Consider the following 17,475-nt stretch of genomic DNA (forward strand, 5'->3'; position numbering starts at 1 on the left):
GCAAGCCATCACTGTGACAGTTGGCCCAACTAGTCCCATCAATTACACTGGTACCCTGCTATTAGAGCACAAACACTTGTTCTCCTCTAAACACGTTCAACCACTTCCCAGTCTGCAAGATGGGCCCTCAATTAAGACTGAATAACTTTCCCCCTCTCACACAGAACATCTCTTTCTTAGGTCGCTATTGTACACGTAGGCATTGCGACATGCGAGGATTTATCATCATGGTGATATCTGAATGACTGAGGAGGATTAATAATTAACTCCTGCGTTCATCTGATAGTTAAACTAATGATTAAATCACAATTGATCACCATTTAATGGGTACATAATGTTTGTAATAAAAGTTGAAGTATTAGATGATCACTTATACAGGGGAAGGAAACTTAAATGATAGTGGGGGCTAGAATTTTTTATCGGCGCTACTTGGGGGCCACATAGGACCACGCAGTTTCAAACCAGCTATAAGACAAATGTCAATTTAAATACGGACAAAATATATGCTTAATATTTCATTTTTCATAACACATTTTTCAATGTATGCATAAAATGATGGCGCCTTTGACAAAAACAATTGGAAAGAATCACATACTGGGATTTTGTTTCACTGGGGACAAAAAAATAAAAATAATCAAGCATGGCGCAACTGCTGAACAATCAACCAAAATTAAGCACAAAAACTCATTGTGCTTTTTTTTTTTTGCACAAAAATCAACTTCCTCAAAATTTCAAGAATGTTTGTTCCGCATATGATTCCAAATCAGCAAAATTACACATATTGTAGTAGAGGGCAGTACAACTAAATTATGTCTGCCATTTAGAGGTGAAAGGTGATATCACATCTTAGAATGATACATGTAACCCCACCATTTGAAGGGGATAAGGACTGGGTCAACCCCCAAGTAGTCAAAATTCGCATATGATTGATGACCATTGAAATAAACCTCCAATATATGTTTTCCACTAAAAACAGGGTTCGTCCCTTCCTATGAAAATAAATAAACTGTATTCTTAAAAAATTGAAAATCTACAAAGAAGAGAATTTGGAATCCACTGAATTAGAAAAAATGTATAGCTATATTTATGAATTAACCAGGGGGGCCATTCCTATTATTGACCATAAAATGGGAAATAATGCTTCGCAATGGTTTCCAACATTTTATGGTAAGATTATGACATTGCATGAAAGCAAAGCAAGTGCATGACTGAAAAAGTGTTTGTTAGATGAAACAAAAAATGAAATCATGCTTAGTTGGTGTTATTCCGCTCCTGTATTCCATCAGTAGTAGTCATGAAATGCAGTAAACAACAGAAACAGCTTCTATAACTCACACTACACAATCATGGCAGTGATAACAGGGGCAAACTTACATATAGATCAGCTTTTTACAGACAGGTGTCCGAGCTTAACGTTGAATATTATCATATAAATAAGACATTCATACAAAAATAGGCTCTTACAAAATATACTCTATGAACCAATATTTAGCAAATGTGGAAAATGTGCCCGTGTTTTTGAAGCTCTGACCTAAAAAAGAAAAGGGGATTCTCAGGACTAGCAGCAAACAGGGGGGCAAGACACAAGAGGGTCACAAGTTAATATGAGTGACTGATTCCAGGTGGATCCAAAATCCAGTGTGTTAACAGTCCACGGTCCCTTTAATAAACTAAACCCTCCCAACATTTAGTTATTTGTGACCCCAAAAAATAGACAAAATCAGTAGTTCTTATCCAATAAATTAATATTAATTATCTCCATTCTATAAAACAGTATGTTAAATATTCCACATGGCTGAGTTCTTCCATGTGTGAAAGACAGCAGTGTGCACGGGTCAGCCATCACGGGCGCCGTATTCCGTTTCTCGCCGTCGCTACGTGTCTCGTCCGTCCGTCCGGTCTTTGTGCTTCAGTTGCACGCACGCAATGTGCAGATTTTCCAGTGTTTCACCCGACTGACCCAAAGTCCGCAGCCTAGCGGCAGTTCCTCATGCAGCAACGGGATCCAGTAAGTCGGCGGAACCCCCCCCCCCCAAAAAAAGACACGCGTTCACGACAACACGCATGCTAGCACCGTCCAATAAATATTTTTCATTTGCACGTGTACACTTCTGTCCTCTCACTGCACGTGTTGCACTTCACGTAGCAGCACCACAAGAACTTGCAGTTGCACTGCCACACTCTGGAGTACTGATGCGTGTTGTAGCCGCGGCCGCAGCACATCAAGTCGCAGCCGCTGATGTGCTGCATCATAGTCTTGTTGCACACACGCCCTTGTGTCCCCAAGCTGCCCGTCACCATGTCCGCCTCGCAGTAGTTAGGTGACTTGTCTATGTACACCAAGTCTGTATCCATGGGCTTCCGGTATGAATATGGCTTCTTGATCTTGAGGAATTTGGGGCGCTTGTTGCGGCTGGGTTTGACCGGTTCCACGTGCACCGCGTGGGCATATTTCTCCTTGAGAATGTAGCCAAGCTCGCGGAACTTGGGAAGTGTAGTCCAGCAGGTTTTGGTGGTGCAGGAGCCCGACACTCCATGACACTTGCATTCCAGTCGCATGTTCTTCTCCAGGACCTAGAAACACAAAAAATGCTATATTAAAATATTATTTTATTATTTTGTTATTTTATATTACTAATAATACTAATAATAATTATTATAATCATAATGATAATTATTATTATTATTATTGTGGAACCCTGATGTGCTCCAAAAAAGGCAAACTTGGAAAGATTTACCTCTGATATTAGTGCAATCATTTTTCAACTGAATTATTGATTGTCTATAATGTGCAACTCAGTGACAACTCGGCAAGCGAGCAGCCTGCAGTTGGGGATTAAATGGAAGCCCATCGCATTGCTGCGTTATAACGTCCGCACGGAAGCCAAAATAAAGTATCAGGTGTCAGCCCCTGTGTGTGTAGTCACCACACAACACACAAATGTCAAGAGTGAGTATTCGAGGCGCAGAGTGACTGGGATTACTGCTAAAGCCTGGTCTGATGACAATGAGGAGCGCTTTTGACTGCAACGGGAATTTTCTTAACAAGGTGAATGTGAGTCAGCTCGTGATAAGACTTTTGACTATGGTAGCTCAAACTTGTGGCCAAATGTTCTTCCCTGAGATTAAAACTCCAAAATACTTGATGAATTTGCCCGCTTCAACCACCCTAATCCATCAGTTGCCGTGTGACCAACACTTGTGACAGCTTTTGTCTGGAGGATCGGACTCGGGGAGCTCCTGCTCGGCGTCGCAGCGTTTGATTAGCATAAATAAAGGAGGGGGGGGGGGGTTGCTATCAAAACAGAGAGCCCCTTTATTAGCAAAACAGAACAAAACCCGCTGCTCAATGTTTCCTGGAAGACAAATTTGCTGTCCAGAAAAGCCAATTTGGATTCACGGCCCTGACGCGCACATAGAAAATGATCCGCTCAGGGCGATTGTGTGCGAGCTCTTTCAGGCGGCGAGGCGATGGACGTGTCGGTTGTGTGAATCAGGCTTTTCTGGCACGGGGAAAGGAAGAGGGGATATGAGTTAACCAAGCTCCTTTTTATTCTTCACCAGGTCCTCTTTGGCTGTTTGGCACGTCACTGCACTTGGTCTTTAACCTCTTAGACCGAATGGAGTCTCATTGTCATCCCGTGCTGAAAGGAGCGGGAGAACGCTATGTTTGTCCTCTTTGTATCCTGTCGCACAATTGTTGTCTGTCTTGGTGCCTCTTTGCTGCAAATGCTGTTTGTTTCTTGCCGAAAATGGAAGTATATCATTATTTTAGTCATGTCTCCGAGTAAGAATGAAGAAAGAAGCCATTGAATTACACATCGGTGCTGCGCCGTAGTGCACAAACATGCACAAAGCTACCGCTTTATCATTTTAGAGGGGTTGTTAGACATGTAGGGAATTGTCGAATACCCAATTGGCAAGGCACACTTTTTGGACAGTGTCCATGGGTTTTCTGTCCAGTCATTTGGGTTGTAATCAATCTTTCCCACTTTGACAATTCTTTTCCAAAAAAAGTCACCTTCATTCCACAGATCCTTGGCAATGCTCACCTCCTTGGCAAAGGTTTCCGGATCGCTGCGGTTATCAAGACCCCACCAAAAAAAATAATAATAAGGAGCAATGACTTTGAATCTTACCTTGCGTCCCACCTCATTATTATGGAGGTTCATGAGCGTCCTCGCGTTCTGTTTGACCTCCCGGGCATCGATAAAGACTTTGGAAAAGCCGAGGCCGTAGCTGATGTCGGCAGAGCAGCCTCCCCACTTCCATCCTTGGTCCCTGCTGTAGAAGCCCTGTTTCTCTTTGTCACAGCTACAATCGCTCAGGTTGCCCTGAGTGCAGGCGGCGGTGATGGCGTGGGCCACCCCGGCTGCGATGATGGCGTACGTAAAAGCCGCTTCTTTACTCCCTTCAAAAGCACAGAAGAAAATGCATTGGAGTAAGGAATGTGTTTTGGCTCTTCATTTTGCGGCGTAAAGCTCTGAAGTGGAATTTACTGTCGGATCTATACACAGAGTTTGAGGAAAACGCCATAACTTGGTTTAAACGGTAAAAGTGGTCATAAGTCTCTGTGATGCCTTTTGGCACTCGTCGACTGAAAATGACAAGGGCTCGGCTTGTGAATGGCACATGGCCATACGGAGAAAACAGGTGAACCGTAATTGGTCGTTACCAAAGCCCTTAGGTGCCGTGATGCCATTTTCAGTCGACAGCAAGGGGCAATAAAACACAAAATGGCCGCCCCCCCCCCCCCCCCGAGATGGTTGCTGCTTAATTTATACTCCACAAACACAAAGCTGTCTTTAGACTAGTGTGGGCATAGAACATATTCATAAATATTTGTTTTACTTGACTTCTGCTTTAATTGTCTAATCAACTTACATGCTTATCTCAGTCGGTTTTGTTTTGGTCATTTGTATTACTTTGTATGTTTGTTTTTAGTATCTTGGCGATTTTCACAAATGAATTCAATTGAGATGAACCTAACAATAGCAACATAAAGTATGTCATATCTTGAACTAAAGCATGTTTGTACCATCAATTTCATGGACCACTAAGGCACATTACAACAAAACACCTACTATTGTAATGATTATAACAATATCACAATTTCTATTCAGTGTTAAATGGGCTGTCACTTTTCTACCGTTGCTACTGAGGGCGCTTGGTTTTAAAAGATTGATTTGAGATTATGAATTAACAGTATTTGGGTTGACATTATGATGTCAGTGACATATTCCTGAGAGTCTACAGTGTTTTGAAATCTGACCTGGAAACTGTCCTACCCGTGAACCAAAATGGCTGCTGGCAGTTTAGTCAACAGAGCAGCATGAATAAGAGGGCTGTCAGGAAGGGAACAGCTATTGATCCATTGTGAAATGACACATTCTGTGTAAACTCATAAGACATGAGCATCTCCATCCTGACGTTATCTCTACCAGGTCTAGTGAACAAATCATTTACACACACGGAAATATTGACAATTAACTAAAGGTTAATCTGACAGAGTGTGACAAATCGTTTGGGGGGGGGTGAAATATAAAACTCTAAAGAGGAGCCTTAAAAAATGCGTCAATGGAAAATTGAACGTATGAGTTTGAGTGTTTCAAATGAAAACCAGATTATATCCATCAATATTTGCATAAAGAAGCTTTTTTTGTTCAGATCATCACTTTCTTTTGTGTCCCCCTGCCACCAAGCGCACCAGAAGTGCCACATACAGCTGGTATGTCTTGGCAGTGTGCCACCTTTCTATCTTTGAAGGAAAGATAGAAGAAGAAGAAAAAACCCCTCATATCGAGGCATAAATTATGTTGACATTTTTACAGACTTAAATGGGCCCCGGGCCAAAAAACAAGGTGTGCCGGTGCACTCATTCACATCTGAGTGCAATGCTGTTCATTTTTCTTTGCCTGGGTCCTCCCAAACAAACCGTAGGAGCCCTTCATATGATTGGAGTAAGTGATGGAAGATATTTAGAATTTAGTAGTGAAAATATCCCTTTTCTTTCTAGTTAGACCTCTTCTAAATAAGGGTATTCTTCAGGCTTAGCAATGCGATGCACCTTGCACTACCCACTTCTTAAGAGAACAACTGCGAGTCACACAGCCCTCCTCGGCTTTGCGCCAACAATGGCCTCCATTTGCAACCACTTGGCTTCTGGGTTAATCTGAACGGTGAAACCAATCTATTTGCTATGCCTGTCCAAATCGTGAACGCGGTGCAGACTTTCACGCCAACGGCAGCACTCTTGATTGGCCAAAACAACTCATTCATAAAAAGGACAGCTTCTCAAATGCCAGTGACAGCATGACCAGGATTAGTTTTTCTTTCCATCAACCATGCAAGATGGTGTCACACAGCTGGTGCATTGTGTAAAAATCCATTTGGAATTTTTTTGTTTGATTACAATAGCGCCGAATGTGTTACGTTTCTAGTGACACCTTGTGATATTGAGCAACAATAAATTAGTGACTACCTAGTTTTGCTGTCTCAAAGAGTCTACACCATTTCATAAAACGTCAACAGCAAATATCCAATCTGTGATGGATATATCTGTCTCATTGGAGCCAAACTAGTTTCTCTAATATGGTACTTTTCTCACTGTAATTTATACCCGTGGTAACATCTACGTCCCCTTACAGTGGGAGCTGCAGCACCCATCAGCAGACGGGATAAAGACCACTCAAACTGGGTCTCATGAGAGTCGGCCTGGGATGAAAAGAAAGGCTGCAACTATGCACGAGCTTTGTTACAATCTTGGCTCCATATACATGCTCCGTAAAAAGTCTGTATAGAGCAGCTGAGATCCCCCCCAACCAAAAAAAAAAAACCCACACACATTAACTTCCCATCTAAGCAAGCAGTTGTTTTGTGCCCCAAAATATAAATTGCACTTTCATGCTTTTCTCAACATTAAGCGAATGAGCAAGAAATAATTAAGTAACAAGACTATTTAAAATGTTGGTATTAGAGATAAAGTGCACCGGTTATATTAGTTTACATTGCATTGCGTTTGCTTCAATGTCTTTTCCAATTCTTCACTTTTATTTAATATAACAGGAATTTGTTTATAGGCTCACGTCGGGGAAAAAAAAAAAAAACTTTCACAAAAGGCGCGCAGAGTTGCGCACAGAAACGGACTATTTTTCGAATTGTTAACAAACATGAACAGATAGCAACATACCCACTTTCAACTCTTTTCCGAAGACGGTCCTCTCGCCCAGGGCCGAGCAGTTCCAACGGCCGTTTTTGAACTGGAACTGACACTCGTTGATGCCCATTTGCGCGCCCTCTCCGATGACGATAATGGCATCGGGGCGACTCTGGCAGATAATCCGCTGTCTCGGGGCCAAACCGGGGATTTTATTACAGATTATGCTCGCTCCGAGGGCCACCACCGACGAGAAGCCCCTGTGGAGGAAAAAAAAAAGATGAACTGAAAGTTTTACCCTTAAATTAAGAAGCAGGTGCAATTCGACTTCCCCAAAAAAAATCCGTAAATAACACTTAATTACCAAAACCAGATCGCTAACGATAATGCAATTCATCAATTGTGTAAAAAAAAAAAAAATCTTGGTTGTGATATTGCAAACAGGAGGCACAAAGTGGTGCTTTTGTGAGCGCAATAACAAACAGGAATGAACAAACAGCTTGGTGCGTATCAAAACAAGCGCAGCTCACCCAATTTTCAGGTAAACAATTCCCAGACAAAGTAAAACTCTTAAAATCCAGCGCCGAGTTCTCCGACTCATCTCGGCCTCACTGTCATGCAATGACTGTTGGAGCTGAGGAGGAACTCGATTTGCTTAGACTCCGATCGATCACTATACAGGTAACTCCACAGGGAAGTCCACAAGCGGGAAAAACATTTGGGGGAGTGAAAAAGAAACACTTAAATTGCCAAATCGAGCCAAAATCCCTTTAGGTGGCTCCCTCGTCGCCGGGCCCTGTTGTCATTGCGATGATGATGATGTCACCACAGGTAAGCCTCAGGTGGGGAACATGTGCGATGGTCTAAATCTCACAGTTTTTCTGCTACTACCACCTCTCTGCTTTATATCACGCTCATCTCCGTGGGCGTGGCCGAGGGAGACTTGCATGGGGCCCCACGGAAGAATCTCTCTCTCTCTCTCTCTCTCTCTCTCTCTCTCTCTCTCTCTCTCTCTCTCTCTCTCTCTCTCTCTCTCTCTCTCTCTCTCTCTCTCTCTCATTCTCTCTCTCTCTCTCATTCTCTCTCTCTCTCTCATTCTTCTCTCTCTCTCTCTCTCTCTCTCTCTCTCTCTCTCTCTCTCTCTCTCTCTCTCTCTCTCTCTCTCTCTCTCGCTCTCTGTCAATTGTTTAAACAATGCAAAGCTCATAGCAGGGTAACCAGTTAAAAAAATAAAAAATATATATAGACCAACATTAATCTACTTACGTGTTCATCACTTTAGATGTTACTGCTTATAAGTACTGTACATTTAATATGGTGGGCCATTGAAACATATTGTACAGTTTGAACATTATCACTGCATTTTAATATAGGAAAATCAAAACTAAAATAAGATAATAGTTTAAATAAAATAAAACTAACAATGTTCATTAAATGTTTAAGCGCAAACAGTTGTAAGAAATTGAATGCAAATGTCTTGAAAATGTAAAATTAGCCACAAGTGCGAATAAAATAGAAATAACAAGGCAACATGCCAACAAGCTCAAAAGAACTATCACCATGTGCAGAGCAGAGAAATAAAGCTAGAGAAGAGAATCATATAGAAGAGAGGAGCATCTGATAGATTTCCCATTTACATGACGGCGTGAGTCTTCATTTAATTGGCAATGGAATCAATGTAGTGATGGAAAAGATCATTCAATGTCTTTCATTTTCCACTGCAGCAGTCGATTTGGTTCGGACCATTATTCGAGTATATAAATGTAATTTTATGAAGACTGTACAACTAGGATGGCCAAGTTTTCACTCAAAAACTCGAGTTTTCCTTTTATGTATTTTAAACTATTCAAACTCTCATTTCTTGTGTTTAATAGGGTTTATCTTTTATCTGCGAGTGTATCCATTTATGATTTCATCTACGTCTGTCTCCCTTGGTAAGTAGTACAAGGAGGCGCTCGATTCCCGTTATGAGGGCGACATCTAGTGGTAGGATGACTCTCATGCACGGTGCACGTGACGTCAAACTTCTTTTTTTTTTTTAATCGCTTTACAGGAGGAGAAAGTAAAACGTCACACCAGTATGGACCCCCAGCACTTGCTAGACGATTGCCTCATTCATATATTTACATTTTTAACCGAGGAAGATTTAATCAGGGCTTCAAGCGTGTGCACGGTAAGGCGCGTCTAATATACGGAAGTAGTACTGACAACCAAAACACTCAAACTACGTTGTTTTCAAGGACTGGCATCATGCCGCCGAGACTCCATGGTTATGGAGGTGAGTTGTTGTTTTTTGGGGGGGTGTTTTGCATTTACATTTCTAGTGAGCGCAGAAGCGTTTAATCAATGCGTTTAATCAATCTGATCAGGAGGATGTGCTTGCAACGATGGGGATTTTGTAGCCAGGCAGTGTTGGGGAGCCCTGGCGTCAATCATTCATGGAAGAAGTACTTTCTGCGACGATCTTATTTAGAGACGAAGATGAAGGAAGGTCGTACTGGGGGTTACACTTGCAAGAGTCTAAGAGGCCACACAGGTAAGTGAAACACCTAAAGCTAATTTATAGCGGAAGTAGCAAAAGTACGTTCTCATATTCTGTATTTATCTGGAAGTGCAGATACAGAGGAAGAACAATAACAAGAGAAAATTATTTGTACTTTATTATTTTCCACCACTGTTTTACACAACTCGTTTGTCTTCCATTAGGGCAAATCGTGGGCTTGGTTTACCTGCAGCAGAGCTCACCTGTGGGTCCTGACCTCTGGGACACCCCAACTACAGTCTGCAGTGCTTCAACTGATGGTACAGTTCGGGCATGGAACATCCAGAATGTCAGTGCACGGACAATCTCCCGAATTTGACGAGATAAATATGATTATTACATACAGAGTTTATTTCATCTCAGGGTCAACAGGTATGGTGCACTGCCAAGCAGAGTCCTTTATCGAGCATCATCAGTGACGAGCAGCGTGACTATGTCATCACAGCCGAATCTGGCAATCTGCTCAAGGTCTGGCAGGGTCAGACTGGCCAGGAGGTGGCGTCCCATTCCGTTGGAACCACACACTGTACATTGCTCCAGTTTAATAAGGACAATGATTGGTTTCTGTCTGTAAGTACCCTCGCTTTTTTTTTTTTTTTTGCATGTTTAAAATGAACACTTATGATGTAATTTACATATCCCTGCTCGTTTTTGTCAAGGTTGGAACGAGTCAGGGTTCTGTGTGTACACTAGCCGGAACAGCTTTGACTAAAAAATCCAGCATAATGGTATGTGACAGCTTTAATGTCAACATACTCCTGATTTCACCGGACAAAAAATGGATGACAGCTGGTTCAAAAGATAATGTTGATTCAAGTCCAAAGGTATGCCTGATTTTGTTTTGTTTGAGAAATTGCTGTGATGAAATATTAATCATACTTTGTCGGGTCTGGGACATTGGCAGGTGATTTATGTTGACAGTTTGACCTTCCCGTGTGAGGACGAAGACCCACTGTGCCAGTCAGTACCGGTCAGTGGCTGCCAGGCCGCCGTCTTCATCCCCACGCAGTCTGCCAGACTGGCCATGGTCCACTGCAACGAGCGCACTCACAACAAAGCACTCACTGTCTTCGATGTCAGCATTAAAAAGTCAAAGTACACGTCCCTGATTCAAGGTGAGTAAGGACAAAATGTGTCAAACAAGTAAGATAGGTCACATTTGGTGTGTGTCATTGAGAATGATTAGAGGTGTGTTTCCTGTATAGCAGTAAAAATACTTTTGATTATCATACAAGTGGCTATTGTCTAGGTACATCTGGAAGTAAAAAAAAAAAAAAAGCTTTTCCCTTTAGTCCAACAGGTGGAGTCCTTTCTTTTGCCGCTGAATAGCACGTCCTCTAACATTCTTCTCGAGGCAAAGGACAGCAACTCTATTGTGATGGCGGCTGATCGTCATCTGTGGGTGTATTCTCTGAAAGGTTCTTTGCTCGCCAGCTTTGAAGAGCACATGATGCCGATTACTTCTATTTGTGTGGTAAGAGTTTTTTTTTTAAAATAGCATTCATGTCAGCTTCTTTACGGTAATGTTAAATATGTTAAACACACCTCCGCTAGTCTAAACATGGTTTATGATGTCGACTGAAAATGACATCACAGCTCAGCTGTTTTCTGGGTCTGGCAAAATGGCCACCACCCTGCGATGGATACAAACGGGTGAATTTTGCTGCTTAATTTATACTATACTTAATTTATAATATTATAATTTATACCTTGTGAGGGCACATAGACATGTTATTGTAAATATTTTGTTGTTGACTTCCTCTTTAAAAGTTCCTATTCGATTGAAAAGTAGGAATGAAAACAATAATGCAAGGTTGCAATATTGTGATTATAATGTTCACAGGACAGTTTTCGTGTGGTCACAGCATCTCAGGACCTTTCCTTACGTGTGCTGACCTGGAAACATGACAGAGACGGCGGGTCGACCTTGGAGAGTCGATACCACTTACTGGGAGGGTCGCACACTATGTCCAGGCGTGTTCCGACATTGAGATATCTATGCGGCAATACAAATGTGGCAAAATCTAATCAAATGTGTCTCTGCTTTATTTCCTGTGCTTTTAGAGGCTTCAGCCGCGTCTCCTGTGACTACTCCAGCATCGTTGGTGCCGTTGAAGGGAAAGATGGCAAAGATGTTTTAAAAGCTTACACGTTTACCTCCTGACCCCACACAAAAGCGGCAACATCATTTTTTTCGCACCACCTCCGAAAAAGAGGACTATTTTGTTGATCGTAAATTATGCATGCTTTTATTCAGAGGTTTTTGGGGTTATTTACAAAAGGATGACATGATACGCTAAAGGCATCGATATACTCTAATGTGCATGATAACAAGCCTGTGTAGGACTGAACTAGCCCTGGAGCTGAATGTGAATGTCTTAAGGCAGAACATTGCATAAAAAAAACAACAACAAAAAACAGTTTCATCTGGTTAACAGTGCAGTGTGGGGATGAAGAAGTGCTAGGGCAGTACATATCACTATTTGTGTTCATCTCACAACATCACATAATAATAATAACAGAATAAATATTTTCATTATAAGGCACAAAGTGTCCCCTCCGTGTTTCCATATGTAATATATTATCTACACTAAAGATGGAGACGACGTAGGCTCTTCTGCTTTGCTGGCAACACATCTTATATCCTCGAGGACAAGCCGGAGGACTCTAGTCATGGACTCGTACACTTGGCTTCCGTCGGTGGAACTGCGTTCCATCTGTACAAATGTGAAATCCATGTGACAATGTCGACAAAGAATTTGGCTCGGCAAACTATCATTCTTACCCAAGTAAAAGCCTTGATAGTACGATTCAGAAACGCATGTTCAACCTCTTCTGGCACGGCACTTAATAATTGAGCCATACATTCCAGTATGCACATTAATGTTTCTTTGGGTGCCTGTGTGGAAATTGAATAAAAATATAAATGGCTGAAGATAAATTAGTAAATGTATTCTGGATTCTGGTTGTCTTTACCTGGCCAAGTGTGTTGAAGAGAGTTTGAGCATCGGCGTTTTCAGACTTCAGGGCCGTGGCGTCCTGCAGGGAGATGACTGGCTCCTTAAGCTGCTCTAACCATGCCCACATCAGACCTGTGAGGATAAAGGGATCGCGCTCCATGCACAGCCTTTCCCATGCACCGCCTTGATTCAGTTCTGCCTGCAAGCACAGATATCAAAGCAAGTTGACCTCATATGAAATATTCAATTAGTAGCAAAAGCATTTTAAAAGCAATTATCTTGAATATAAAGGTCAATGATTTATATTGCAATTTTTGGGGGGGTAACTTGAATGAGTTAAAAAAACAAATTGAGGTTATTTCAACATTTGCCAAAATCACTGGCCAGTGTAATTTGTTTTTGGGGCACACCGTATATGATCACGCTAAATTGATCCGGGTCAATTACCTGCCAAGTTAACACCTTGTTCCTTTGCTCTTCTGCCCCATCCATAAAAAGGTCCACGGCCAGAGCTTGAGCCACCAGCAGTCTCCTGGCCTCCAGAGACAACTCCGACTGCAGGGTGATGTACGGCACCTCCGACTGCTCCTCATCTCGAGACTGACTCACGTTTTCTGCCAACTCCTCCCTCTGCTCAGCCTTCAATCTGGAGAGCATGCTATCTTTTTGGTGTGGGCCGTTGTGTCCGACGGACCCGCTTCGTTGGATGGGCATCTGCTTTACTTTCTTCAACAAAATAGAGCCATCCTTTTCATCATTTTTGACCTGCCAGAGTGATCCTCTTGAGCTTGAGGAGATGTCGGTCGTATTACTATTCCAACTCTTCCAATGGGTGACCAGTTGGCCGGGTTCAGATGGGGAAACGGGCCTGGCCACATTACCTTGCGAGAGCGAGCCCATGGGTTGTGCAAGGAGGTTGAGCTGCGAGCCCAGACGCCGTAGATCGGACTCGCTGTAACTAAGGCTCTTGCGATGGTAGAAGATGGGTGGTTCGTGAAAATGCCGAGGTAAGGTGGGGGAACCTGGCAAACGAGGCTCCTTTGTGCACAACTGAGGTCCAAGCTTTTCAATGATGCTCAGGGTCATCTCAATATCATGGATGTCCGGCGCCTCCAAAATGTCCTCCTCAATCACTTGGCGATTCTCCGCGATATCCAACAGCAGCCGGGACACCAGTTGGATAATCTTCGGCAGGTACCTCAATTCTTTCCTCTCTGGGCCATGCAAAATGTGTCTCTGACGATTGAGGTACTGAGTCAAGGTGACAGGTTGGGATCGAGGCTCAGTACAAGAAAACACACTCCTTAAGGGCGCCAGGAACTGGACGAACTCACGGACGCAGCTCAGTTGACTGCGCATCTGGATGGAGCCGGGTCGTTTGGCTCTAACGTATAAAATGGCTTGATTGGCTGTCATCCTGGTGGCATAGGCCAAAAAACATGCCATCAACACACCTAGGAAAAGGGAGAAAATGTTGTTGTGAAAGGTCAAAGACTTAGTGAACATTCCAGGTGCAGCTCTACCTGTTCTCCCAAGACCCGCATGACAGTGCACAGCTATCTTCCCCTCCTGCAGTGCAAAGGCCATGACTTTCACAATGTCCAAGATAGTAGTAAGGTTGGCCACTCCATAGTCACTCCAACCAAAGTTGTAGAAATAAACTGAAATCATACAGACGTGAGTAGCATTATCGACTCAAGCAAAATCAAGAAAGCGCTTACTGTTATTTTCCATAAAGGCTTCTGGATTGTAGGAGAAACCGCTCTCGGGCTCCAGAGGGTTTCCGCAACTTGCATGCTCGCCGGGTATCTGAAGGTTGATCACCGTTTTGATGCCATTCCTTGAAATGAACACACACTCCTTTGTCAGCAAGCAGTGTGAGCTCATACTGCTTGGAACCTAAGTTGCACAAACCTTCTGAACTGCTCGATAATGTTATACTTTTCAATGACTTCAGTCGAGGGCCTGGACATTGCGAGAAGATGTTCAGTCACCCTAAAAAAAAACATATGCGGACGTAAGATATTAAAAAAAAAAAAAAAAACGTTGCAGTACATCGACTGAACGTGTAGGTGGGCGTGTACCATGACGAGTAGAGGCCTTTAATCGCCTGTTGGTCGTCACGCCAGTAATTTGGGTTGTCATACTTGCAGCCTTGACCTCCACAGCCGATGGAACATTGCATATGTGCCGGAATGACATAGCGGATCGCCTCTCCAAATATAGTGTAATTTGCCCTGGGAGCTCTGACTACAAAAAAAAAAAATGGAACATCAACAAATCACAACAGAGAAAGAGGCATCGGTTACTCATTCGTATGAGTAGTTAATAGTTTAACATATCACATATCCACAAATAGAGCCAGAGTGGTTAATCTTAAACACCTAAATGATTAAGGTCATGAGGAGCAAATGTTCATTCACATCTTTGTGCCCGTTATTCATAAGGCACATTCCAATACATGACAATTTAGCTACTTAATGATAATATGCAAAATGTAGCAATTAGAATCATTTACTGAATTCCATCAGAGCACCCCCATGGGACCTTTCATGAAACGCCATAAGAATCTCCCCTTTGGCCGATGTCCACAGTCATAGCAGAGCCTGAACACACACATCCACCAGTTGGAGCCAAAATGAAATTACAGGATCACCAAACTGAATCCTTCGCACATAAAATATGCTCAAAATATGTTAAACATGAATTCATCAACAATCAAATATTTACCTGTAGGTGACTCTCAGGTGAGCACCATCTCAGGGCTCGAATGCCCCGTAGCTGCCGAAATGTGGGACATCAACCTCCCTGGCTCTGACGTTATCGCTCTCTCTTTGGACCTGTGGCAAGTCAATCCTTTGGCCTCGCTTGATTTGATTCACCTGAGATTATCTCCGTGTGGCGGTCTAGGCCCATCCACTCGGATATTGCGGTCTCTCAAAATCTCTACCTCACCGGGGGGTGGCAAGTCCAGTGCAGGAATAAGGAATGTTAAAAAGAGTTTGGAAACGTAGGGGAAGGTACGGGCTGCGTAAAGACACGGGTTGCTCAGGTTCTTCTCTTATTCTGAGTCGAGAGTGGGATAGCGATGGGCTATTCCCGTCTCCCCTGGGATTAGACTTCTAATCTTATTACTGGACCAGCATAAAATAAAGCACCCACGACGCAACAAAAATCATACTAACGTCATCATCTTTGCCTTTTGCGTTGCAATCTTCTAATATAGGCATATGTGAAATTACTTAAAGCATATCATTCATAGATTACATAGCCAAGTCATTATGTCCATGTTTTTATGCATTTTTCATAGTTTTGTGAAATTCCTGATATCAATATGATGATGCTCTATAAATAGTGGTAGTTTACGCAAAAGATGGTTCAGTTTCATTTAGTTTAATAAACCTTTATAATTTAACCTGATCGGATTATGATGTTGACTATTTGGGATAAACCCCAAAACCTATAAAGTCACTGCAAAGAAAAAGATAATAATCTCATTTGGATTAGAATCTAAAAATGGTTTAATTAACTAACTCAATATTAATTTAATTCGTTGATTTTACATCAAATCATTAGAGGAAATTTACGCTTTAAAATAGTGACATATCACATTAAGGTTGCAAATATTAAAATGTATCCGACCCGTATTAAAGCCAAGAACAAAGTGTAAAATATTTTATATTAAATTCTGATTAATTAGAGAACCGATATTTTTTAAATGGTCCATTACATAGAGCTATCTATCTATCTATCTATCTATCTATCTATCTATCTATCTATCTATCTATCTATCTATCTATCTATCTATCTATCTATCTATCTATCTATCTATCTATCTATCTATCTATCTATCTATCTATCTATCTATCTATCTATCTATCTGTCTGTCTGTCTGTCTGTCTGTCTGTCTGTCTGTCTGTCTGTCTGTCTGTCTGTCTGTCTGTCTATCGTTCTATCTATCGTTCTATCTATCGTTCTATCTATCGTTCTATCTATCTATCGTTCTATCTATCTATCTACCTAAGGTCTACCTGTCTACCTACCTGGGCACATTACGCGCTGAATCGTACGTAAACCTCACCGCCATATTGCATGTGGCAGAGTATAGCGATAGAAAATAAATGCTAAATCCCATTTCTTGTTTTGCAACCTCCTCGGTCTTCGATGCCCGCTCCTCGCTCATCTGTTTGCATGTTAGATCCTCCATCCGGAGATCCCATCAAGGGATCGATGAGAACAACACAGCATCCAGCAGCGCAGAGGGACAAGCCTTAGAGAAATCCTACGTTCGTCTCTCGATGTCGTCATTTCATGGAGACGTCGTTTAAAGATGATGTCACGCCTTTGAGAAGGAGAAAAACAACCGTCTCCATGGCAGCACAAGGCCACTTTATGCGATATGTTTCGGCGGAATTTAGTAAAATATATATGATCAGTAGCATTTTTCACAACCGTGCACACATAGAGCCGATCATGCGTGGATTATTTTAGCCTTTCACAGCGCATATTTTTGGCTGCTAATCAAAGTTAGGTTACTCGAATTTAACCATTTAAATAATTTTATTACAATTGGAACTAAAGACCGGTGATTCTCAGCCATTCTGCCGTACGTGGCTCATTGATGTGCCGTGAGAAAAATCCATTGTCAAATATTTTGGCAAAAATAAAATACTTTTTTTTTTAATAAAAACGCTGTTTTTGTCAATTTATCCAAGCCAATTCTAACAGGCAAATGAAGTAATAGCTCTTCCACTAAATGACAAAAGCTGCAAAATTCTCTGTACTCCTTGGTTGATCGATATATGTACGTCAGCTTG

At 42.1% G+C, this 17,475-nt stretch overlaps 3 protein-coding genes across 3 annotated transcripts; 1 reads left to right on the forward strand and 2 right to left on the reverse strand.

The window, feature by feature from the left end:
- Window positions 1-688: 688 nt before the first annotated feature.
- wnt7aa (wingless-type MMTV integration site family, member 7Aa) lies at window positions 689-8,018 on the reverse strand. Its single transcript, XM_085905762.1, has 4 exons — window positions 7,687-8,018; window positions 7,190-7,416; window positions 4,140-4,411; window positions 689-2,574 (listed from the first exon to the last, which is right to left on the reverse strand). Exons 1-4 carry the CDS (start codon window positions 7,755-7,757, stop codon window positions 2,092-2,094), a joined length of 1,053 nt encoding a protein of 350 aa, XP_085761888.1. The 5' UTR covers window positions 7,758-8,018; the 3' UTR covers window positions 689-2,091.
- A 1,143-nt stretch (window positions 8,019-9,161) lies between these two features.
- Window positions 9,162-12,628, forward strand: fbxw12 (F-box and WD repeat domain containing 12). The gene is made up of 10 exons (XM_085905748.1): window positions 9,162-9,329; window positions 9,397-9,434; window positions 9,526-9,692; window positions 9,863-9,987; window positions 10,062-10,268; window positions 10,358-10,522; window positions 10,603-10,813; window positions 10,991-11,172; window positions 11,542-11,674; window positions 11,765-12,628. Exons 1-10 carry the CDS (start codon window positions 9,237-9,239, stop codon window positions 11,860-11,862), a joined length of 1,419 nt encoding a protein of 472 aa, XP_085761874.1. The 5' UTR covers window positions 9,162-9,236; the 3' UTR covers window positions 11,863-12,628.
- Window positions 11,926-16,987, reverse strand: ptpdc1b (protein tyrosine phosphatase domain containing 1b). Its single transcript, XM_085905735.1, has 10 exons — window positions 15,389-16,987; window positions 15,177-15,264; window positions 14,743-14,908; window positions 14,573-14,653; window positions 14,380-14,498; window positions 14,182-14,319; window positions 13,106-14,112; window positions 12,675-12,857; window positions 12,484-12,597; window positions 11,926-12,415 (listed from the first exon to the last, which is right to left on the reverse strand). The coding sequence occupies exons 2-10, from the start codon at window positions 15,220-15,222 to the stop codon at window positions 12,284-12,286; spliced, it is 1,986 nt and encodes a 661-aa protein (XP_085761861.1). The 5' UTR covers window positions 15,223-15,264; window positions 15,389-16,987; the 3' UTR covers window positions 11,926-12,283.
- Between the last annotated feature and the right edge of the window lie 488 nt (window positions 16,988-17,475).

The sequence above is a fragment of the Syngnathus leptorhynchus genome, chromosome 1, assembly GCF_054491065.1.
Source record: "Syngnathus leptorhynchus isolate UIUO chromosome 1, UIUO_Slep, whole genome shotgun sequence".
NCBI lineage: Eukaryota > Metazoa > Chordata > Actinopteri > Syngnathiformes > Syngnathidae > Syngnathus > Syngnathus leptorhynchus.

What these genes read in the sequence shown, in the direction of transcription:
- wnt7aa (XM_085905762.1), bottom strand. Translation starts at nt 7,757, where the DNA reads ATGAGTCGGAGAACTCGGCGCTGGATTTTAAGAGTTTTACTTTGTCTG. An exon ending in CGGAAAAGAGTTGAAAGTGG is followed by an intron (nt 4,412 to 7,189) that starts GTATGTTGCTAT and finishes GTGCTTTTGAAG; the next exon opens with GGAGTAAAGAAGCGGCTTTT. An exon ending in ATAATGAGGTGGGACGCAAG is followed by an intron (nt 2,575 to 4,139) that starts GTAAGATTCAAA and finishes TTGTGTTTCTAG; the next exon opens with GTCCTGGAGAAGAACATGCG.
- fbxw12 (XM_085905748.1), top strand. Translation starts at nt 9,237, where the DNA reads ATGGACCCCCAGCACTTGCTAGACGATTGCCTCATTCATATATTTACA. An exon ending in GGGCTTCAAGCGTGTGCACG is followed by an intron (nt 9,330 to 9,396) that starts GTAAGGCGCGTC and finishes GTTGTTTTCAAG; the next exon opens with GACTGGCATCATGCCGCCGA. An exon ending in GGGCATGGAACATCCAGAAT is followed by an intron (nt 9,988 to 10,061) that starts GTCAGTGCACGG and finishes ATTTCATCTCAG; the next exon opens with GGTCAACAGGTATGGTGCAC.
- ptpdc1b (XM_085905735.1), bottom strand. Translation starts at nt 15,222, where the DNA reads ATGGCGTTTCATGAAAGGTCCCATGGGGGTGCTCTGATGGAATTCA. An exon ending in ACAAGGTGTTAACTTGGCAG is followed by an intron (nt 12,858 to 13,105) that starts GTAATTGACCCG and finishes CTGTGCTTGCAG; the next exon opens with GCAGAACTGAATCAAGGCGG. An exon ending in TCTTCAACACACTTGGCCAG is followed by an intron (nt 12,598 to 12,674) that starts GTAAAGACAACC and finishes ATTTCCACACAG; the next exon opens with GCACCCAAAGAAACATTAAT.